At 49.0% G+C, this 22,012-nt stretch overlaps 11 protein-coding genes across 11 annotated transcripts in view; 6 read left to right on the top strand and 5 right to left on the bottom strand.

Annotated features, from left to right (window-relative positions):
- The window catches only part of L3040_001585 (uncharacterized protein), a gene marked incomplete at both ends in the record, with an annotated part of 2,208 nt that extends 1,598 nt beyond the window's left edge, over window positions 1–610 (bottom strand). The window contains one exon of the mRNA XM_007294258.1: window positions 1–610. This exon is cut by the window's left edge and continues 47 nt beyond it. Within this exon, the coding sequence (XP_007294320.1) occupies window positions 1–610 (610 nt within the window).
- A 457-nt stretch (window positions 611–1,067) lies between these two features.
- L3040_001584 (uncharacterized protein) lies at window positions 1,068–2,389 on the top strand (the record flags this gene model as incomplete). Its single annotated transcript, XM_007294257.1, has 3 exons — window positions 1,068–1,250; window positions 1,303–2,014; window positions 2,064–2,389. The coding sequence occupies 3 exons, from the start codon at window positions 1,068–1,070 to the stop codon at window positions 2,387–2,389; spliced, it is 1,221 nt and encodes a 406-aa protein (XP_007294319.1).
- A 221-nt stretch (window positions 2,390–2,610) lies between these two features.
- On the bottom strand, window positions 2,611–3,248 carry L3040_001583 (uncharacterized protein; the record flags this gene model as incomplete). Its single annotated transcript, XM_007294256.1, has 2 exons — window positions 2,611–3,149; window positions 3,203–3,248. 2 exons carry the CDS (start codon window positions 3,246–3,248, stop codon window positions 2,611–2,613), a joined length of 585 nt encoding a protein of 194 aa, XP_007294318.1.
- A 373-nt stretch (window positions 3,249–3,621) lies between these two features.
- L3040_001582 (uncharacterized protein) lies at window positions 3,622–6,604 on the top strand (the record flags this gene model as incomplete). Its single annotated transcript, XM_066156809.1, has 5 exons — window positions 3,622–3,690; window positions 3,744–4,216; window positions 4,266–4,451; window positions 4,546–5,338; window positions 5,387–6,604. The coding sequence occupies 5 exons, from the start codon at window positions 3,622–3,624 to the stop codon at window positions 6,602–6,604; spliced, it is 2,739 nt and encodes a 912-aa protein (XP_066012825.1).
- A 662-nt stretch (window positions 6,605–7,266) lies between these two features.
- On the bottom strand, window positions 7,267–7,604 carry L3040_001581 (uncharacterized protein; the record flags this gene model as incomplete). The annotated part of the gene is made up of 2 exons (XM_066156808.1): window positions 7,267–7,308; window positions 7,374–7,604. 2 exons carry the CDS (start codon window positions 7,602–7,604, stop codon window positions 7,267–7,269), a joined length of 273 nt encoding a protein of 90 aa, XP_066012824.1.
- An 837-nt stretch (window positions 7,605–8,441) lies between these two features.
- Window positions 8,442–9,804, bottom strand: L3040_001580 (uncharacterized protein; the record flags this gene model as incomplete). The annotated part of the gene is made up of 6 exons (XM_066156807.1): window positions 8,442–8,749; window positions 8,837–9,263; window positions 9,317–9,374; window positions 9,431–9,441; window positions 9,491–9,569; window positions 9,725–9,804. 6 exons carry the CDS (start codon window positions 9,802–9,804, stop codon window positions 8,442–8,444), a joined length of 963 nt encoding a protein of 320 aa, XP_066012823.1.
- A 449-nt stretch (window positions 9,805–10,253) lies between these two features.
- L3040_001579 (uncharacterized protein) lies at window positions 10,254–11,473 on the top strand (the record flags this gene model as incomplete). The annotated part of the gene is made up of 3 exons (XM_066156806.1): window positions 10,254–10,331; window positions 10,388–11,381; window positions 11,436–11,473. 3 exons carry the CDS (start codon window positions 10,254–10,256, stop codon window positions 11,471–11,473), a joined length of 1,110 nt encoding a protein of 369 aa, XP_066012822.1.
- Window positions 11,474–11,805: 332 nt separating this feature from the next.
- On the top strand, window positions 11,806–15,317 carry L3040_001578 (uncharacterized protein; the record flags this gene model as incomplete). Its single annotated transcript, XM_066156805.1, has 12 exons — window positions 11,806–12,015; window positions 12,080–12,209; window positions 12,262–12,326; window positions 12,605–12,630; window positions 12,677–12,839; window positions 12,956–13,112; window positions 13,210–13,411; window positions 13,532–13,847; window positions 13,902–13,962; window positions 14,021–14,139; window positions 14,219–14,366; window positions 14,437–15,317. The coding sequence occupies 12 exons, from the start codon at window positions 11,806–11,808 to the stop codon at window positions 15,315–15,317; spliced, it is 2,478 nt and encodes an 825-aa protein (XP_066012821.1).
- Window positions 15,318–16,001: 684 nt separating this feature from the next.
- On the top strand, window positions 16,002–17,213 carry L3040_001577 (uncharacterized protein; the record flags this gene model as incomplete). The annotated part of the gene is made up of 3 exons (XM_007294251.2): window positions 16,002–16,067; window positions 16,115–16,519; window positions 16,587–17,213. The coding sequence occupies 3 exons, from the start codon at window positions 16,002–16,004 to the stop codon at window positions 17,211–17,213; spliced, it is 1,098 nt and encodes a 365-aa protein (XP_007294313.2).
- Window positions 17,214–17,629: 416 nt separating this feature from the next.
- L3040_001576 (uncharacterized protein) lies at window positions 17,630–18,025 on the bottom strand (the record flags this gene model as incomplete). The annotated part of the gene is made up of 2 exons (XM_007294250.1): window positions 17,630–17,775; window positions 17,836–18,025. The coding sequence occupies 2 exons, from the start codon at window positions 18,023–18,025 to the stop codon at window positions 17,630–17,632; spliced, it is 336 nt and encodes a 111-aa protein (XP_007294312.1).
- A 1,619-nt stretch (window positions 18,026–19,644) lies between these two features.
- On the top strand, window positions 19,645–21,017 carry L3040_001575 (uncharacterized protein; the record flags this gene model as incomplete). The annotated part of the gene is made up of 4 exons (XM_066156804.1): window positions 19,645–19,919; window positions 19,971–20,130; window positions 20,225–20,382; window positions 20,480–21,017. 4 exons carry the CDS (start codon window positions 19,645–19,647, stop codon window positions 21,015–21,017), a joined length of 1,131 nt encoding a protein of 376 aa, XP_066012820.1.
- Window positions 21,018–22,012: the final 995 nt, after the last annotated feature.

Raw genomic sequence — 22,012 nt, 5'->3', positions numbered from 1 at the left:
TCTTCTCATCGCCCTCTCTTCTCTTACCGCCACCGTCCTCCTCGGCGCCCTCGTCTTCAGGATGGCTTCGCTTATCATGGGTATCATTCTCGCCTCCGTCCGAAGAGCTTCCGGGCAAGTTGCCGAACATTTGGCCTTTAGAGCCGTTGTTGAATTCACTGTAATCAAAGCTTGCGTCGCCCTCGAATTCGTAATCGTAATCGATGAAAGGGCTCTCCTCAAAGCCATTCAAGGCACCCGGAATCGAGGTCTGCACAGGAGACTCGGTGAAAGAGCCAGGGACCATTGTTTTTGGTTTAGAGGGTGAAGTTTCTGGGTTGGAGTTGTTACTGGAATTCAGAGCTGCAAAAATAAGCTCCTCTTGACGCGCTGACAGTGCAAGCCCCGGGTTGCTGATATTGGGTCTGACTTGGGTGGAATCCATGGGCGCACTCTCCGGTGAGCCTGATGTTGGAGAGGGCAGAGAATGATGGATGACAAAGTTTTGCAAAGAGGAGAAGAGAAACAGCGGAACAGATGACAGAAGATCCGGCGTAAGCTTGTCTGGCAATGTGCCTGTGCCGGCTAAAGCAGAGACGGGCTGGGATGCGAGGCCGAGGTGGAAGGGCATGGAAATGTCGACGGTGGCAAAATGCCGAAGTTGACTTTGATTGTACTCCCACCTACTACATACCCACCGAGGTAGTCTTTACAGCCGTGGAGATCAAAAAGGGGCAGCCAAAGAGCCTTCTCAGTCTCTATTCCCATCTCTATATCATCCATCCATGTATCCATATCCATATTCTTATCCATATTCATATTCATATTCATATCCATATCGAAGTAAAACATAACTGCATTTGAAACCATCTTGTGGAACGAAGCGACGCAATTGTTGTCCGACCATCAAGCCAAGCCTTATTATACTGTACATGATTCATCCCGTGTCGAGATAAGACTCCCATTTACAACTAGATAAACTCTTGAGTCAACCACGATCACAACCAACAACTACAACCCTACACCCACCACATTCTGTGAATAGCCCGCAGACTGGTGGTATCTCGCATTTACCTCCACGTTGAGCCATGGATCTTGCTTATGATCATATCCTAGAGGAGGCTCTCTCCCCGGAACAGGGAGCCGAACAGAAGACAAAGCCGGCGGAAACGAACACGCTCAACTCCGACCTCCAGGAAGCATACAAAGCTATCTCCTTAAGCCCTTGGGGTGCGAAACTAGGGGGCTTCCTTGGAACTGTAGTCAAGCAGGTGAAAAAGGTCCTATGCTTTGCCAAAATCCACAATACTCATATCTTCTCAGGGCGAGTCTGTCTACAAAGAGGCCCAGAAGGAACTTACAGAGGTCGGGGAAGAAGCCACCAAGGGACTAAGTGATCTGCGATTATCTATTGTCAGTCGGACCAGAGCCATATCTACAGCCCAGACCCCCGCGACCAGCGAACAGACCGAGAAGAATGGTGAAGCTAGCGGGGAGAAGGATATGTCGACTGAAGAGGCACTGAAGGAGTCCGAGGGCGTCCTGGCTAGATTACGATCCGAGGCCGCCAAACGATTGAAGGAAATAGAAAAGGCAGAAGATGCTGCAGATGAGGCACTCCTAAAATTTGGAACAAACCTCCGAAACTTCCTTCGGGATGCAGTCACTATCGCACCTCCATCCGGCGAGGATGGTGCGCAAGGAAGTACGGTACTGTTTGAGAGCAAAGATGCTTCCGGGAAGAGAGTCATTCATACTACGCGATTTGATGCGCAACTCCACGTTATCCATTCGTCTCAGGACAGCTTTACCAAGGACCCGGTCAGCGAAGAGTATGAGTCTTGGAAGAAGACATTCAACGCCGACAACCAAACCGATGAGATAAGCAAGGACTTGGAGAAGTTTACTGAGCTGCGCTCTTCCATGGAAAAGCTGGTCCCGGATACTGTGTCTTATGAAGACTTCTGGGCCCGCTACTACTTTCTTCGACATAGCATTGAGACAGCCGAGGCACGAAGAAGAGATCTACTCAAAGGTAAAAATTCTGGTTGAGACTCACATCGCGGCTAGCTGACAATATGCAGGCGCCGCAGCTTCTGCAGAAGAAGAGGTTGGATGGGATGAGGAATCCGAGGATGAGAGTGCTCCAAAGACTGCCAAGGCGAAATCCGAGATCGCCCGCCCTGCTTCCACTGGATCATCCACCACTCTCCACCCAGCAACTCCGGTCCAAGATTCCACATTCCTGAAGCCAGAGGAGTCACGAAAATCCAACGACGAGGTATCCCGGGCTGACAGTGACGGTTCCTATGACGTTGTGGGGGCAGCTTCTGGCGCGCCTAGTCGTGCCCCCGGTAGTCCCAAAGAATCGCCAAAAGGAGAGGATAGCGAGGAAGAGGATTGGGAGTAGAGTTGTAAAGAGATCCGAGTGGCTTACTTCGTTCATAGGCGTCAGTGACCTCCCATGTGGGTATTTTGATATGGCGTTACTGTTTCAGGGACTTTAGTGCTTCTCGCGACAAGTCTGCACTACCTGTAGACTATCTGTTTTAATGCAGCGTGGATATCCCCAATGAACGCCATTCCAATGCTAACGATAACGCCCGAAAATCTCACATGTGATCGCCCACATCACCTCTTCTTGGTAACTTTGGTAAACCCATCTTCGTCGACTTCCGCCACAACCGGTTCCCTGACTCTGACCAACGGCGGCGCCTCATTCATTTCGAAATCTTCATCGTCCTCATCATCTTCATCGTCCTCGTTCTCATCCTCATCCTCCCCTTCTCCCTCTTTCTTGGCAAATATCTTCCCAATATCCTGCTTCCCTCCCTTCGCATCCCACTTCCTCTTCATCTCCAGCACCTCACTGAAATTTCCATTCCCACAATTCTTCCGCAGCCGCACGATCTGCTCCGCAACCTCGAGCGCGCTGTCGTCCTCCACGCCGACCTCAAACTCGTCCACCATGACCTGCAGCAGGAACGTCTCGATCCACTCTGCATCCTCCTCAGGATTCTCGATCACGACGTCGGAAGTGGCGCCGGCAAACCATTGGCGCTTCTCGTCACTGTCGGCGCCGCCCCAGGAGTTGGTTACGGCAAGGGAGAGGGCCGGCCAGGAGTACAGGCTGAGCGCAATGCCGAGTTCAAGGTGGTCTCTGCATTGATCTGTTGTTTCTATTAGTATTCAAGCATGGCAGCAGTTAAAGAGGGGGGTATACCAGGCGTCGGCGTGCTCTTCGAGCTACTGCCACTGGAAGTCTCCATCTGATTCAAGGCGAAAGACAAGGGAGTGCTCTGCTCTGAGGCGAGGGGCTGATTTTTTTTAAAAAAAAAACTCGTGGCTCGATGGCATTCGCTTAATTGTGACGTCAACAGTAAGACAGGGGTACCTTGGCTCTGGCTAAGGAGACGGCCGTCTCTGTTCAGAACGCTCAGTGACAACGGCGATCAACAACCATTGTCATGTCACTTTTATTTTAATGTGTAATTGATTCTTGTTGATCGAGAATCCAATTTTCCTCCCACAGAATTCTCTTCCACATTGGTAACGCCAACAATTTGAAACGAAAGAAATCGGACTGTCGGTGCAACACTTAATCTTGCCGTTGATTCTAAGACGACGTCGCAAAGAGGCAGCATGGTATTCAATACAGCAACTGTTGGGGGCGCGGTGACTCCTGTGGTCATACAGACGTTCTTGAGCCATGTATGCCTATCTCTATACTTTTCTAGTAAACAATCGCTCACGGGGAACAAAAGTACCTCAACCGCAAGCCTCTTGCCCAAAAGCCCACGGCACATGTCTCCTATGATGAAGGCCTGCAACTCATTCGTAAATTCCTCCTCTACGCCTCTTACCACACAGTCGAGGACCTCCAACGCTTCACCGCGCAATGGGTTCCTCATCCGCGCTGGGTCAAGGTTGACGAAGTCACCATCTCCGAAGAGCACGTCAAGAAAGCCGCGGAGCACATCCAAGAGCAGTTGGGCGAGCATGGAATTAAAAAGGTTGGCGGGAAGACGTGGTGGCAATGGCGCAGGCCAGGTAGTGAAGTCAAGGCTGAGTGGATCGAAATGAGATCTGATTATAACGAGAGAAAGGTTAAAAAAGATCCGGGGAAAAGAGTCATGCTTTATGTGCATGGTGGAGCGTACTTCTTTGGGAGTGTGGATGAACACCGGTATCAGATGCAGAGACATGCACGGAAGTTGAAGGCTAGAGTTTTTGCTCGGTAAGTTTTCGGATGAGACGTTGACAAATTCGCTACTAACTGTTGGCAGTGAGTTTTGTGATAGTCTAGGCCTGGAACTTTCTAATGTTTACAGCACGGTATCGACTGGCACCTCAATTCCCATTTCCTTGCGGTCTGCACGATTGCTTGGCTGCGTATTTGTACCTTCTTACGGTCCAGGACCCAACGACGATTATATTAGCGGGCGATTCTGCTGGTGGCGGAATGGTCTTGAGTATGCTCGTGGTGCTGCGGGATAGAAACCTGCCCTTGCCTGCGGGGGCTGTTTTAATCTCGCCATGGGTCGACCTGACTCACTCTTTTCCCAGTGTCGCTGGTGATAATCCGCTGGATTATATACCTCCTCATGGTTTCCACCAAAAACCCTCGCCCTCGTGGCCTCCTCCAAATTCTGATGATCTCGTGGCTATCGAGGAGGAAATTGCCAAGAATATGGCGAAAAAAGATCACGCTTCTCATCCACAGGAAAGTGAGGCAGATGCGGTCCAGGGTTTTCGTGTTGATCGTAACCCTCCTGCAGGATTGCACAATGACGACGCAGTGAGAGATTCAAGCAATGCACCAACAGCCAACACAGTTCCAGGGCAAGGACGCAACCTCTCAATTATGATTGAAGGCAAGCTGGTAGAGATTAAAGACCAGATTCAGATGTATGCTTCGAATCAACTTATTTCGCACCCACTCGTATCGCCGGTTCTACAGCCATCCTTGGGAGGGCTGCCGCCGTTGTTAATTCTGACGGGAGGTGGAGAAATGCTGAGGGATGAGCAGATTTACATCGCCCACAAGGCAGCAAATCCCATCATTTATGCACCCGGAGACGTGTTCCTTGACGAAAGTCTCCACAACTACAACAGAAACCAAGTCAACCGCTGGAAACCCACTGATGTTCAGCTACAAGTCTGGGATGATCTTTGCCACGTTGCTCCAACTTTAAGTTTCACTCGCCCTGCTAAATACATGTATCGATCGATCGCTCAATTCGGTGCATGGGCTCTTGCAAGAGCACAAGAATCCGAGATTGACATTTTGGATGACGATAGTGTTTCGGTTATTTCGCAATCTTCTGATTCTGGTGAAGAGGACGAAGCAGTTATGAGGGTATGAGCGATTATATTTCGTTGCGAGCATGTAGCTAACTCCCATCAGAAGCAAGCGACTCAGATTGATACTCGGCAAGTCGCTGGGCAGGTTGGCAAGGCAGGTGACCCCCTTCCACCATTCAATAAACATATGATCCGACAGCGAGTCGATCGCCATGGCAACATATTCAACCTGGAACCTGCATCTGAGCTCCCTGCTTGTAACGTACCAGCGAGCGAAGTTGGAGTCATTAAGGAAGGACCTGTCAAGAAATGGATGGCAGCTAAAAGAGAATGGGATACAAAATTTGCATCGGCTAAGCGCAAGATACAGAAACAGCGAGCAAAGGAGATGGCCAAAGGCTACGCTGATTTCGGACACGGAGAGGTACCTCCTCCGTCTGCGTTGGCTGGCAGACGTAAGGCCGGAGACGACTTCAGAGAAGAGAAGAAGAGTCGAAGCATGGGCATGAGTTTGTGGGCGCTATGGGGAAGTAAACATGATGAAAAGACTATGGCATTGGAGAAGGAAGCCGACAAAGAGCCGGAAACGACCGTTGCTTCTGCCGTAGATGGAGCTGGGGCTCGCCCGCTTCATGATACCAAGACGAACCAGGGGAAGGAGATGGATAGAGGGCGGAAGCCCGGTCATGATCGCCGCAGATCGCGTCGAAAGAATGTTGCCGATGAGCACCAGACTGGAGACAATGATGTGGATCAGAACACACCAGCGTTTGATCTGCTTACGATTCGAAACCAGCAGGCTGATACGCCACGCGATGAACATCTCACTCCGATGCTCACTACTGATAATTCCAATTACCCTTATGGTACCCCCGCTACCGTTGGCAATCAGCAGAGCGTCGAAGAATACGATCTTAAAAGACCAAAGGCAAACGGCATTGCGTTCCCTTTTACTTTGAAAGGTTATCAGAGCACAGCCAGCATGACGACGCTCACTAGCGTTGTGGGAGTCCCTCCTGCGAGCGACGTCCGAAATTCGGGGACGTTCACTAGCGGAGTATCGCAAAACAAGACTGATATCGATGCTTTGAATTCGACAGGAAACAGTAGTGAGGAAGCAAAGGCCAGCAGAGAAGTCGAGCAACCAACCTCGATTATGGCGTCGTCGAATGCTGGAGCTCTGGCTGCCAGTGAGATCGAAGGAAAGGGCAAGGAGAAAGTGGTTGAGAATGGAGAGGTGGTTTCTGCCGAGAGACCGCCTATGGAAACGTTTTTCACGGCCACAGATGTCACGGCTGTGTTGGAGAAAGCGCACAAGTGAGGTATTCGATGTCTATAAAGAGATCCGAGTTCGGCGTTTGCAGTATCCAGGCAGGTCGATACCCTTGGCAAGTAGTAAAGTGATTAAAGGTTATTCTTGGATTATTTAACATGTACATATAGATACGTTGCGTGGTCTTATAGTGTTTAATATACTTCCGGACAGAGTTTCTCGGTGTGCATTACAGTTAGAAGAGGCATGTGCAATGTTTCATAATCAGCACTGTGAGGTTCTGTCAAGTATATGGTCTGGAAGTCTTTGCGTGTTATTTGGGTGCAGCAGAATTTGCCGCTGAGCCTGATGAGTTGACTAAGCTAGGCAAGAGATACTGTTTCCAAGATGTGTTCGGCAGGAACAGGAGCCGAGCTCGCTTAATCAAATAGGGGGCTGTAGCGAGACAATACACACAGTCCTCCCCAACATTTTCATTCTAGTCGCCCTGATATGAGGCGGAGTTTGGAGAGACAGACATATCATATTTTTGCATGTCTCTCTCTCCAATGTAGTTCACTGGCGGTAGTATCAGGGGGCCACTTCCTTATTATCCAAGAATCTCGTTGACCAAGATTGATGAATCTCCACTCCAATTCACACTCCCACACAAACTGTTAGGTATCAGGGGATTGTTTCAAGCTTTGATTTGAGTGCTTCGGGGAATCGTCTTAATATTCGTTTTGCTGAATCCTGGTTTTCGATACATGGCCCTAAGAAAGCCGTCAATGCTGGCTAGATCATGTCACTAGCGGGTGTTAGCAGAGAGTTGGCGTACCTCGTTACCCAGATCTTTAGCGGGCGCATCGGTACTTTTATCCAGAGCCTGGGAACTATGATTCGCTTGCTGGGCATACGTCCACTGCAAATCGGACGCCGCTTTCGCCAGTTCTTCCTTGGTGCATTGCAACCCAGTCGTTGTAACGAATGGACCCATGTGCTTCACAACGCTGCGTTTCTTGCTTCTGAGCATGCGGTCGAACTCAAATATATTGAATACAGTAGCCATCACCGTCAGCGCGGTGACTGCGGAGCCCAGATAAAGGTGCGAAGCTAGCTCTCGCTGGCTTTGCAGGCTCTAGAAGCTGAGGTTTCTGGTCTGGTGGGAGACGAAGGCTTTGAAGCGCGAGCCGATGGTGGCGAGGTATTTACAGTCGATTCCGACGCTCTTGATATCCTAAAAAGAGAGATTCTCGATCAGGATTTCTAGGATTTTGAGAGAGATGGACGGTAGGTGACCTGGTCTCTGGGCCATGGTGAGTGAGTAGAGTGGCTTAGTACTTGCCGAAGCCTGATATCGGATTTTGACTTTTTTTGTTCCGTATCTGCTGAGATCTGGAATTGGAATATTCCCAGTCGTCTCGATGAGTACGTTGGTCTGAAGCATGGCTTTTGTAGGTTACTCGGGCTCAGATGCGCCGGCACAGCTGAGGCAGCTGGCCCAGCCCCAACGTTGACTCGGCGCTAGTGCGTAGTTCAACACAACGATTTGAGCAACCTAACGAATCGATATTATCAATTCATTGTGGAAATTTATCTGCTATCGCTGTAGATTCTTTGAGTAGCCCCCAAGTAACCTGGCCCTTGATTTATCGCAGCCCCTTAAATCTCCTAACCGAGCTTCAACGAGCTTTTGGTTACCAGCTCTCCTGCCTACAACTGTAACGATGACCAAACAGCTCGCCGGCAGACAGCATAATTCTTTCCTTGCTTTTGTACAATTGTTGATTTGAAACTGGGGCAAATTCGCAGTCCCACAGTTGTAGTGAGGAATTTCCATTGATTTGTAGGGTGCTAACCATTCTCGTTACAATGCCATAAGATACATCGCGATTGGAATAGTCCTTCAACTTTCAAGAGGACTGACGGTTGGATCCCAGGCCGATGGACTATATGCGTTATCGAAAGTGAGGCTTTTCATGTCCTCCTCTGTCAGTTTGATGTCGTAGATTGCCGCGTTATCTTGAATTCTGCTTGAAGTGATACTCTTTGGAAGAGGAACGAATCCTTGCTGCAAACTCCATCGGAGCAGGATTTGTGCAGCGCTCTTTTCGTACTTCTTCATCAGAGGGGAAAGATCTTTGTCGTCCAATCTCTGGCCGCGAACAAGGGGCGAGTATGCCTCGATCACGATATTTCGCTTCTTGCACCATTCTGGATGGTTTGTGATCAGTGGTATCTTCAGAAGTTGGCGAAGAGAAAGAAAGGGTAACAGTAGTCTCTTAGTTTGCAACGACTTACCAACAATATCAGCGCGAGGCAGCCAAGGATGCAGCTCCCATTGTCCAACGGAGATTACACCTCCCTTGCCTTTCCCACCCTCCTCCTCTAATTCCTTGATATGCTGCTCAAGCTCATCTAGGTGATGGACTCCGTAGTTGCTGACCCCGATGCTACGGACCTTGCCTTCTTCGACAGATTCTGCCAGTGCTTTCCAAGCACCTTTTCTGCCCTGTGAGCCCCCAAAAGGAGCGTGGATGAGCATGAGATCGAGGTAGGTCAGACCACTCTCTTTCAGACTTTTGTCGACTTGAGATTTGACGCCTTCATAGCTGAGATCACGTTTAAAGACTTTGCTGGTAAAGAATATGTCTTCTCGGGGGATGCCAGATTCTCGGATGGCCTTTCCGGATGGAGCTTCATTTAGATAGGCCGCTGCACAGTCTACCTAATAAAGCATGTTAGCCTCATATTTCAGAGGGTTTCGGGAAGAAGACGAACGTGTCGATATCCAGCCTTGAAGGCTTGCCTAACTACATCCTCACAGATGTCTGCTGGTCTGAGTGTTGTGATTAGCTGGGGACATGCAACGCGATTTGGTATTTGGTTGCGAACACTTGATAAACCTGCTTGCTGTCAGATGGAATATATCATTTGAATGACGAGTCTACATGCTCCATAACCTAGGACAGGAATCTCAAAGCCTGAATTCATGCGCTGCTTAGAGTTGACGGTAATGGCCGACATTGTGTGACTGGAAGTAATTATGAGCAAATGTAGGAACTCGTAGATAGAGAGAAAGAGATCAGACGGAATAGGTATCTAGGAGAGAGAGATTCGATTTCAAATCAAGGATTGGCACCGCCAGATTGTGCAGCCCAAAGATCCGATATCCGATCCGGAACCTACGTAGAGCTTGATACCGTAGGGTACGCCAAATGTTTCTGGACTTGTTGGATCCTAGTCATCGACGCTGGTACTTTGGGCATGTTGGAGCTGGGCTCAATTGTCACGGAATGCGAATCGATAAATAATATACCTACCTCCTACCTGGGCAAGTGTTAAAATATAACAGTCACGTGATCTATACATTTTGACTGTCCATGACATGAAGGCCTCTGTATGTTAAAAGCAGACAGTATATTAATCAATCCTTGTCTGTTTATTTATTTTTTTTCGATAAAAAAGGATATCAAAAACCAATACTTGCTCCGCGTAATTCCCCCATTGCAAAATAAATCACACATTGACAAGCTCTGTCCGTCGTGCCCCTCCATCTCCATTACCCATTACCCCTCCGTTATCGAACTCTTTAGCACAAGGCTGAACAACAACAAACAACTCGCGCCACTATCCGACCAGATCTCCAATATAATCTTGATCAAAACCAAATCTAGCTCAGATAGCAGCAGCTCCACCATCATCTGCGCGCGACAGGATGCAGCCCAAGAAGATAAATATCGAGAGCGACGGCTCCGGAACCGTCACCCTCGTCCCTGAAGAGCCTGAAGACATGGCAAGTGACGTCTCTCCCAGTTACAATCGCCCACGAGTTAACAATGCTCCCAATAGTGGCATGCCTACAACCTCATCGCTCCCTCCGACTTTCTTACCGCAGATGCTATTCGCCGAATCGCCACCGAGTCCTCAACAGGTAGCAGTAAATCCTACCGAGTCCGTATTACCTTGAAAATTCGAGTTACGTCTATAGACTTTGATCCCCAGGCTGGACAACTGCATATCAGCGGGCGTGTGTCAAACGAGAACGAATATGTCAAGATGGGCGCATACCATACCCTTGATCTCGAATTACAGCGGCGATTCACTTTAGAAAAGGGCGATGGTTGGGACTCTGTGGCGAAGGAAATCTTAGCTGAGGCTATCAAAGATGATAAGGAAGGGGTCGTACCAGCGGTCGTTATGCAAGAAGGCATGGCGAACATATGTCTTATTACCGAGCACCAAACAATCTTGAAACAACGAGTGGAGACTAGGATACCGAAGAAACGATCCGGCGGCGCGAGCAATCACGACGAAGCGCTGAAGAAATTCTACGAAGCAACTTTGAGAGCTCTAAGCAGCCATGTAGACATCACCCAACCACGGCCGATTTTGCTGGCAAGTCCTGGGTTCACGGCAGCCGGCTTTACCAAGCACATCGTCGATGAAGCAACACGGAAGGGAGAAAAGGCAGTTCTGGCGAACAAGAAAAACTTCGTTGTCATCCATTCCAGTTCGGGGCATCTTCACAGTTTGAACGAAGTGCTGAAAAGTCCAGAAGTTCTGGCAAAGCTGAAGAACACTAAATACGCGAGAGAAACTCGACTTATGGATGACTTCATGACTATGCTCCGGAGGGACGATGGTCGAGCATGGTATGGGCCTACCGAAGTCGAGCAGGCCGTGGAGAAAGGTGCTGTCGGAGCTGGCGGTGGAGTCCTGCTAATAAACAATTCTCTGTTCCGAAGTCAAGAGATCGCAACTCGAAAACGGTGGGTGACTTTGGTTGACAAGGTCAAGGAAACAGGAGGGGATGCCCGGGTTCTCAGCAGTGATCACGAGAGTGGTAAGAGGCTAGAAGGGCTTGGTGGAATCGCTGCTATTCTGACATTTCCACTAGAGGATCTGGACGATGAAGATGACGAAGGAATAGTATGAATGGTGTTTCTCTTCTCTCTCCCTTTCTCTCTTTCTCTTTTCCTTTCTTGAAATTTATGTGGATACATGTTCAAAACCGTGAGTGCCTCGTATATCTCGATAACAGTATGGGCAATCTGTGGATCTGCAGTTCGCTGGGTCTGATGGGGTGCAATGCGCCTTCCTCCTAGCAGATTGTGATCTGTCATTGTCTACCTACTTCAAACTCGTCTCTCATTCTGATCCCATCGCTTTCGCACGAAAATTTGTCGATTCATCTGTTATATCAGTATCACTATTACCTTCTTCCCACCACTGTGGCACATGAAGCAGCATCCATCTTCTCATTCATCATGCCTTCGGTCGACGATTCCAGACCTGGCCCCGAGCACAGAAAGTTTTCTATCAACTCTAAAGATTTATCATTATCAAAGTCACCCGAAGACGGAACATTGACTCCCAACGATAGCACAGAAGATCCAGATCCGAGACTGGTGGCTTTGTCTCAGCTTCTTCCTGATGGCTCGATCTACCGGACCCCAGAGAGTATTCAAGACGAAGTGGTAAGTGACATCTACCCGAGACAAGAACGTTTAAATCTCTCTGACGCCACACTGCCATCTGCAGACCTCACGATCTTCACACGTCCTCCGAGTCTACTCACAGCTTCAAGGACTCATGGGTGCTTTCCAGAATATTAGCGAGGGTTGGATGAAGAAGAGAGTTGCCCAGAGGAAGGATCTCATGAAGTCTGCATGTACGCGCCCCGAAATTTCGATAACTATAAATGGCGAATATTGACAGGGCAGGGCCTGATATCCCTCAAAGCCACCGTCCCGATCATGAGTTACTCATCAGTAGAAACCCTTCTATGGTAGGTAACCCTCTTAGGATATCTTGTCCTTCTCCTACCCTCCTCCCGAAACTTTTCAAGCGGCACCTAATTATTGACTCCCCCGTCTTCTGCAGGGCCCAATGACAGACAGCAAGGAGATAGCTGCATGTATGTGGCCGCATGTCAATCTGGAAGATCTGTCCCGGGGCAAAACTTTTCTTCAATTCCTGGAATCACGGACTCGTTGTTCGCCATCCTTATTTGCACGCCAGGATCTGAATTCCTGTGCATTAGCCAACTCGCTTAATTGTTTCAAGCGATCGATGTGCTGGGACTGGGTAATGTGCGTACCCTAACGTAACAACCATTCACCTTGGCTGACCTTTTAGATGTCTAAGAGATCCTCCGGAGTACGGGAAACTCATATCGACCGCAGAGGACTCATATGCCTTAGCTCGCGTCATCTCGAGGATTGACTTCTACACATGGGAGGGGTTACAGGTCCTAGAAATACAGGAAAAGATTCTCGAATTCTTGCTGGACTGCTGTGGAGTAGGTAATGGGGAACCCCAGGTTTTCTATTCTCATTATTCTAGGATATTTGGAGACCGTCTTATCCTTTTCCAAGACCCAGATCGACCTGGAGATTGCTGACTGGTGCCCTGTAGCGGATACTCAAAGATCACCGAGTCGCCGAGCTAGCCTCAGAATGGACCACTTTGGACGATCTGAATAGAGAGGCTCCATATTGCCCTCCCAAGCCAACAACATCCGATCTTGGCAAGCTCCATTCACTCATGGCTGCAGAACTGTCAAGAATTGCCGGTATTTTCCCTAATGTCACCATAATCGTCGAAGGTTTTACTGATCGCTCGTGTTGGCCATATACGGGATCTGAGGGCAGATCCAGGCTACTTCCTAGAGACTGTTCGGGATTGCTGTGCAGCCAACCCTGCTTTTTCGACTACATCAAAGGAATGGCCTGACAGGGTTGCAAGTTTTATTGCCTACGATGCATATTGTCCTGCAATAGCAGGACGTATAATCTGGGATCTGCTCCTCGAGCTGGAGCTGCTCAAGGTAATGAATCCTGAGGTGACTGAAACTATCCTTATCAAATACTGGTAAGTAAAACAGGGTGACCCATTCTTCATTTTCGCCTCTTATTCTCAGGATTTCTGTGACATTGAATTTCCTCTTCCCGAGGTGTTCCTTTTATGGCAACCGCTAACTCGCTTGTTAAGTGATGAATCACCGAGCCTCCGCCGCTGGATGGATAGTTTACTGTGCTTTCGCTCAATCCTGGTCCGATACCACACTACCTTTGTGGAAGAAATAGTAATGGCTCTTCACACAGAAGCATCTTTCCGCCGCTACTTTGATAACAACCGCAAAATAACCAGAAATTCAGTATCGGCCATCTGGCAAACCGATAAGCTCTTCGTATTACTTAAGGACATGAGCAAAAAGTTTAATGATGGATACTTTTCCAGAACGCGTCATATCATCCTTGAGATAGAGAGGCTTCTACAGAATAATTTCGGGGAGAAAAAGAGGCTGGTATGTCGTTCCAGTTGTCTTGGTAGCACATGCTAATCTTTTTCCTTAACATAGTCTCCACGCATGCTTCGTGCAATCGGCATCGCGGGTTTATTTGGAAGCCTTATAGAGGAATGTCAGTAAATTCGAGTCACAAGGTCTTCGGGAAATGTTAACTGACCGACTCTATATAGTCGATGCTATTCATCCTTCCGTCGGGACAAAAGCCATTTTGTCTGATCATGAGGATACTGAAGGACGACTAGAGGAAATCATTAAATGGAGACTGTTTCCTTCGATCACATACAAAGAGGTATGCCTGTTTATGGCTTCCAATGTTCATTACACATATCCCAGTCAGCTTTGTGAAAACCACTGATTGTTCTTCGTAGCATGCTTTGAAATACCTCCCTGGATGCTTTGGTGATCCGGATGGTTCTAGCTTCACGTTTTCATATGTCGAAAGGAACTTGGCTACATTCTGGAAAAGGTACGATCAAGCTTATGAAGAATTGGCGGGTAGGTCAATACACACTTACGGTAAGTGCAGAACTTCCACGGAAACCCTTAAGATCCTAAGCGATAGGCTGACATCTGAAATCTGATTCAGAACCCCCAGTGTTTCAGTGCCAAATGAATCCACGAAGCATAACCCCTGTCGCCGAACACGAGCCCCGAGTCGATGATGAACTACTTCAAGCAACTTTGAATCAAAATACCCCAGTTCCCGGGGGCAATGACAACAATACAAACCCTGACATGAGTGGCAGCAGTATCCGGGGAGAAAGATGGTCTGAACAGGATGATGATGAACCGTTACCCTCTACCAACTCTGGTCAGGCCAATCAAAGCGAAAAAGAAGGCAGCAAGAGCGATGATCCACATGACACAGACTTCTTGGGTACCGGGCATACACCAGCCTTTGAATTCACTGAACGGTCTCGTAAAATCTTTAGAAAGATTTTCTCTCCCTACTCCAACCCGCCTTCGAGAATCAGATGGAATGACTTCCTTACAGCAATGGCAGACGCCGGGTTTAGCGTTGTCAAACAGTGCGGCTCAGCATGGCTGTTTATGCCTCTCAATCTGTCACCAGAAAAATGGATAATTCTCCATGAGCCTGCGGCTCTGCAGCAGGACAAGAATAGCTCGGATCTTTCTATTGACTTTAATGCTGCTCAACTTTACGCACGGCGGCTGACATTTGCATATGATTGGGATCAAACAATGTTCCAAAGTTCAGAAACCACAAGCGAGAGCTCCAAGAAGAAAAATAAGCGAAAACCCGCATTAAAGGATGATAAGGAAATGGCAAATGAGAGACCGGAGGAAAAATGCAATGGGACTGGAAGGAACTTGAAGGATAATACGGAGCTTGACGGGAAGATTCCAGCGGAGCAGCATGGAAAGGCATTTTTAGAAAAAGGCGTCAAGGTTGAGACCAAGGAGTTGAAGAGCGAAGCAGAGGATGAAGAAGAGCGTATGATTTAGACAGCTCAAGCGATGCTGGAACTGCCTATCATTCAGTAGTCCAAGTAAATCGAAATTATAGACGTTACAATAGACGAACAGCGTTGTTTGGGTTTCTTGATTGGCCTAGGCGTACAAGTTGCCTCATCACGGTTTCTGCATCTCATAAAAGTACAGGGAATGTATGTACTTGAGGGCAGACGGAAGAGTGTTTACTGTTTTCCGAATTCTATATGGGCCTTCTAAACGATCCCTATATCTAATGATACGATATTCTAAGCAAGGATATTACAGAAGCAAGACCCAAGGCACCAACGAAGGGCAGAATCTGGGTGAGATGGGCGACGGCCTTCGCTTGCTCGCTTAAATTTACGACCCCCAAACACGCGAAGTGACAAGCCCATAAATGCATAATAGCCAAAGTAAAGCATTCCTTTACGCCTGTCACCAAGCCATAATGCCTACAAAATACAGCCAATGTGATCGACGATCCATCAGCTTATACGGCATTCGCCCGCCCGGCCGGTACGTCCTGCCAAAAGTGGGATTTCGTCGTCGGTCACCTCGCTTTCTCGACCCACCCCTAAATCAGGTAGACAAATGCTTCTTCCCTATCAATTATTTAACCTTTAGTACCCTAATCGATTGATATTTATACATCTTGATTTAGGTTTCAAAGAACTTTTTCTGCAAGACATCCTCAGCATGCCGCTCAGCAGCGATGGTTTCGAGCGACCTGAGACCATCGAGCTCTCTGGTTCACCCAGAGAGGTGCCCCAATCAATCCCAACTGTCAGACGCAATCTGATACAGAACAGATCGGGCTCAAACATGGCCGTTTCCTAGCGCCCAAGATCCGCAGCCAAATTCAAGTCTACACGGCCATGTTCCGGCAGACCTCTCACCTGTCGTGGCCAGACGTCCGCATCATAGCGGAGGCGTACAGCGAAACGATCCGGAAATTGACCCCAGATCTTCACGTTGAGATGGCTGGCATTGCTGACGGCGCGGATCTCGAACTCCTCGATATCGTGGCTCTGAACTGCAGAAGTGAGATTGCGCTTGGCTTGTTTTCGGATGGGTGTACGAGTCTGGGGTGGAAGAGACAGAGTGGTGAGGTGCTGCTGGCCCAGAACTGGGATTGGACGGAGAGGGTGAAGGAGAACCTAGTGATGATGTCCATTGAACAGCCCAAGAAGCCGAAAATCTACATGGTCACCGAGGTACCTCCAGAAAGCTTTCAGTGTTGGTATCTGGCAGCTGAACCTGTGTACTAAACGAAACTTACAGGCAGGCATCATTGGCAAAATCGGCTTCAACACCTCGTCCGTAGGCACGGACCTCAATGCCATCCGCGCCCGCCCAACAGATCCATCCAAGCTCCCCATCCACGTCGCCCTACGTGTCTGTCTCGAATCTTCTAGCACGGCGTCCGCAATTTCCACCTTGGAGTCACTCGGGGGCATCGCATCTTCAGCGCATATCCTGCTCGCCGACGCCTCTGGGCCCATCTCCCTAGAGCTCTCGCCTCAAGGAAACACGTATATCGAGCCCAGTATCCGCGGCATTATCTGCCACACGAATCACTTCATTCAGAACCGGTTCGTGCAGGAGCCTGAATGGTTGAGCGGGAGCCCTATCCGGTTAGCAAGATGCCAGCAGCTGACGACAGAATTGGATGAGAGTGGTATCAAGGTTGACGCGGAGGTATTGCGAGAGAGAGTGTTCTCGGATGGGTTTAATAAGCCAGAGGCTATTTGCTGCGAGGAGGATCCGAAGCGGGCGGTTGAGACGAGGAGCAGCACGCTTTTCAATATTGTCATGAAGTTCCAGACCGGGGTGGACGCTAGCGGTGAAGTCGTCTGGGGGAGGCCAGGGAGTGGTGAAGAGGGAGGTGTATTGAGGATGCCTTGGTGAGCGATTACATCTGGACCCTTGGGAGATCTGGTGGCAGCTGCACACATGAAGGTCTGATTGAAAAGTTCGCTGCACTGCAAGTATAACCAAGCAGTCTTATCTGACTTCGGTAGTCGCAGTCATATGGAGGACTTCGCTACTTTGTTTTAAAATCGAGAAGTGAGTCAGCTTGGTGTACGCAATGCCGCATCACACCCAGCTCTCATCCCCCCCCAAAAATTAAGCAAAAAAGAAATTTATCATATAGAGGGCGGGACTTCTTGATTGAGATTAAGATACAAAGCATGGGAGTGCCACGCTCCTGACTCAAGGCCTATTCGAGGGAACCCGCCGTATGATCCCGAGTGGGATAGAAGGTATCACAGCAGCTTCAGATTTCTCTCCCGTCAAGTGCCCAGTCCCACGATCAACGGCATTTACGGGCCGCAGTAGTTTGGTCCCTCACCGCAGTAGCCCCATTTCGAGCAGCAATATCCTGCAGTCTTGCAAGGTCTATCGGCTGCGCAAGAGCCCTCGGGGAAAGTGTTGGACGGTGGTTGCGCCGGGGCGGGTTGTACGCCGGCTATAATACGTCAGAAATCCGCCATCGAGGCACGGTATGTATGCACGGAGAGGAACCTACCGGTGCAGTATTGGGGTCCGGTGCCACAGTATCCGTATGGTGAGCAGCAGAGGCCTGCAGCACACTGGCCATTGACACAGCTGCCCTCATCGCGTGCAACCAGTCCCGGCGCAGCGCCAAAGGGAGAGGCGAACGACCCCATGAACAGGGAGGAGGATGCCACAAGGGCGGCGAGGTTGTAGAATCTCATGATGATAGCGAAAGTAGGAGGTGAGTGAATATATATTACTGTATGCAATACTCTGTTATTGGAAGCTGAAGAGGATGAGTTGGATGAGATGGGGAGGCTTTCCCTCTTTACTTTATACTCACCCAAGTGAGCAGCAACAGTACCGGTACCTATGCTTCTACGGAGAACCAATTCCTGCGTATAGTAATAGCCTTCGATAGGCTTGGTGCGTAACTCTAATTACGACACTCCCCCGTGTTTACATGTCGGACCCGGTTTAGGCCCATAAATCATAGAGCGGTGGCTTCTGAATGGCTCCAAGCCCTGCCAACTCAATTGGACATGCTAAATACCGACCTCGAGACCCTTTTCAAGGCTGAATTATTCTCAGTTGATTGGTTCAACTCCTGGTAGGATTCCCTGCCAAATTACACTTTCGACATGTATTCATGTGGGGGGGCAGAGTATATCTTGATATGCTTTAGCGGAGACTGCTTGGATGCGAATGCGCTCGAAAGTCTATGTCCGAGAATATCTATATTTGGATCTTCTTTTCTCCTTTCCCGACTGTCTCGTACTGGAGCAGCTTGTTGTTCAGTCTCTTCTCCAGTTCAAAAAAACGTCTGATGATATCTGTATCTTCCAAGATCCCATGGGAGAATGTTGACTTCAGACTCGCTAAGACTCTCTAAGACTCTCTTACAGCTAGACAAGTAGGTGGGTACCCAGGCCAAGACTCTTAGCATAGACGACGACCAGAGGGCCCACGGCTTTGCCGGATATTACAGCTACGTAGTAGGTACAAGTATAGCACTACGTGATTATAGTAGTACAACCAGGTACCGGTAGTTGCACGGAGCCACTGTACAGACTATACGAGTTTCTGATGAATGCTTCTGCAGGGGTGCAAACAGCATTTCCGGATTTCACAGCCCTCGATAAATATATTTAACTTTGAACTTCCCGTATGGCTAGGTACTATATTACAGTACAGCACGTACGTACGTAGTACTATGATTGATACAAAGTCTTTTTCTTCGAGAAACTAACGACCCCACGTACGGAGCAAGTCATGCCAGGCTACACAGCTGGACCGGTACGGTAGTACAACCAGCAGCGAACACGAAAACCTTCTACTTCGTAACATCGGCAGCATTCTGAGGCTGTGAAGCATCCGATGATCGAGGTACCGGTACTACAACCGGTACTTGAGGCTTTCTACAACTGCCTTATTTCAATTTTCAAAGCGCATTGTTCTGCTATCTAGTAATCTAGTACATGGCATGTTATCCCGCAGGTCTAGATGGATGTCCAGTCGGTTGTAATGATGAATCTCTCTGGAAGTGTAAGATCACTTCAATAAAGCCACACGTGCCAAGTTCGGCCGAGGATGAGACAAACTTGTCTTGACTAAGGTACCTATGCAACATGTATTCTGCTGAGTCATGCATGTCCAGCTGGAAGGTCTCCCGCAGACTCAACGTCAACAAACCCCCTTTTTCAGGCAAAGGCAACGCTATCGATGCATTCCAGGCCAGCGGATCATGATACGTACAGGATAGGATGAGCCACTGGCTGGGAGTCTGGTACGTGGGTATTGCCTCATGTAACAAGAGCCCAGGACCGAGATTGGGAACTTCATGCCTGCGAACCAGACCAAGACGGTGGGAAACGACGATCGGGAATTCTGGGCAATGGCAGCCATCTTGGCGGCAGAGACGAACTTCCAGAATCCCCCGAAAGACCAACAACCACAGTGGCTTGCACTTGCACAGGCAGTGTTTGACGAAATGGCTGGGAGGTGGGACACGACGAGGTGTGGTGGAGGGCTGAGGTGGCTGATTTTCCCGCTCAACAAAGGCTTCACTTGTGAGAACAGCATTGCGAACGGCCGCTTCTTCACTTTGGGCGTTCGGTTAGCGAGATACTACATGTGGAACGAGACTTATTCTGACTGGGCATCCAGAGTCTGGGACTGGGAAGCTTCCGTCGGTCTGATCCATAAGGATTACAATGTCTTTCTTGATGGATCATCGGACGTCAAGAATTGTACTACGTTAGATAGGCAACAGTGGTCCTGTAACGCAGGTATCTTCCTGCATGGGGCTGCTAACCTGTACAACTTTGTAGGCCCGCTCTTATATCTTCTAGTCCTCCAGGCTCCTCTCTTCCAGCGGGAGAAAGAAACAACCCCAAAGTTGACTACCGGTATTCAATTAGACCCAAGGATCCTTTATCTGGAAAGATCGCGTTTCTGGAATTCTCAAAACCTCCCGCAACATCTTCTTTGATGACACCGTGATGCTAGAGCAGGCCTGCGAAGGCAGCAACAGCTGCAACATCGACCAGTCCTCTTTCAAAGCCCTTTTCTCTTCCTGGTCAGTCGACCCTCGCCTTGTATTCTCGGCGCCCTGGGATGACCGGGGGTTGTGTCTCAGGATTAGTGATCCCAAGTGATACTACCAGATGATATAGTCCGGTCCCGGAAGGTTGGACACAAGAAGCCGGGGTGTTATATTTGCAGAGCCAAGCTCGCCGGCACCAGCATCCTCGCCCCCTTCACCTCCCTACCATCACGCCCCTCCTCGCCACATCCGCCAAATCGGCCGGTCTCCAATGCACGGGCGGCGACAACGGCACCACGTGCGGGACCAGCTGGACGACCGGGACGTACGACGGCACGGCGGGCGTGGGACAGGAGATGAGTGCGCTCGGCGCGATCCAGAGCTCGGTGGTGGCGATCCCGAGAGGAGCCGCCGCGACGGGTCCTGAGGATCCTGGAAACGGCGGCGGTTCTGGCACAGGCGACGACAGTCCCAGCTTCGCACCGGTGACGAACAGCACGGGTGGATCGAGCGTCGGAGATGCCTCGGCGGGAGCCCACGGGCATGGAGGCGGAACGGAGAAGGAAATCAAGATCACGACGAAGGACAGGGTCGCTGCGGGCTTCGTGACGGTTGCGAACGCTGGAGATTTGATTGGGGGCGGTCTGTTTATGGTGTCCGAGAGCTGATCAGGAGCCGAGCCAAGTGTTACGCAGTGGTATACCCAGGGGGTTTTTTATATTCTTCCTTTTGTTCTTCTTCTCTTCTCCTTTCTCTTTGTTTCTTTCTGACGGCTTCGTTTTCGTCAGCTTTTTTTGGGGGAGGGGAGGAGTATTAGCCATAGCGTCAAGTGGAACTGGCGTCCGAAGCAACGTTTTACATGGACGTTTACGTGGCTGTTGATTCATCAGATTGATATCCGAAAGATGTAAGGTGGCGTTTGATTCGACGCCGAACTGAAGGTTTTCACGAAACCGAATCACCTGCATCAATTTTCCGAAATGATGGTTCTCGCAATGTTGGTATTCATGGAAACCTCGTAAAATCGGTAGCTGTTTGGTCCACTTTTGGCTCGAGGTTTTGTAAGCTGGCGGGTGAGAGGGGGAAGAAAGAAGTTTGCGTTTCGGATCGGGGTTTACTTAGCATTTTACTCCGATCATACGAACCTACTACCTAGAGAAATCATATAGGTACTACTACGAAGTATTAGTAGTACTTTTCGAAGTTCAGACTTGTATTAAGATTAGTAATAGATTAGCTATTTTTAGAGAAAAGAAACTTGCTACGTATGTACTACGTCAATAGGGCCGATTGTTCCCTATGCTTCACAAATTGTGGAGTTGTTTTTCGCATGCTTCAACCTACTAGTATTTGAGTGGGCCCGCTTAGCCTAATCCACCTGCTGCTTTATGCAAGAAATTTTTCAGTGATGCCACTAACGTACTATTTTTTCTTTCTTTTGAAGTTCCCGATTATTATTTGAAAGCTATTCATACATGCAATCTGAGAGGAAAAAATAGAAACAAGCTGATACGATATTATAATATCTATCGTCTCGCGCGATTGTATATCAAACACTTTTTATTCTTGCGAGTATGTCTAATTCTACCACAAGCATTACAAGAATATAGCTCTGCCGGCTTCTATGGCATAGGTATCCTTTATCTCTATCCTTTTTCAAGGG

This window comes from Drepanopeziza brunnea, assembly GCF_022702325.1.
Source record: "Drepanopeziza brunnea f. sp. 'multigermtubi' strain 214-2 chromosome Unknown ctg2, whole genome shotgun sequence".
NCBI classification, from domain to species: domain Eukaryota; kingdom Fungi; phylum Ascomycota; class Leotiomycetes; order Helotiales; family Drepanopezizaceae; genus Drepanopeziza; species Drepanopeziza brunnea.
Note: the sequence above shows the minus strand (reverse complement) of the source record. Positions and strands in the feature narration are given on the sequence as shown.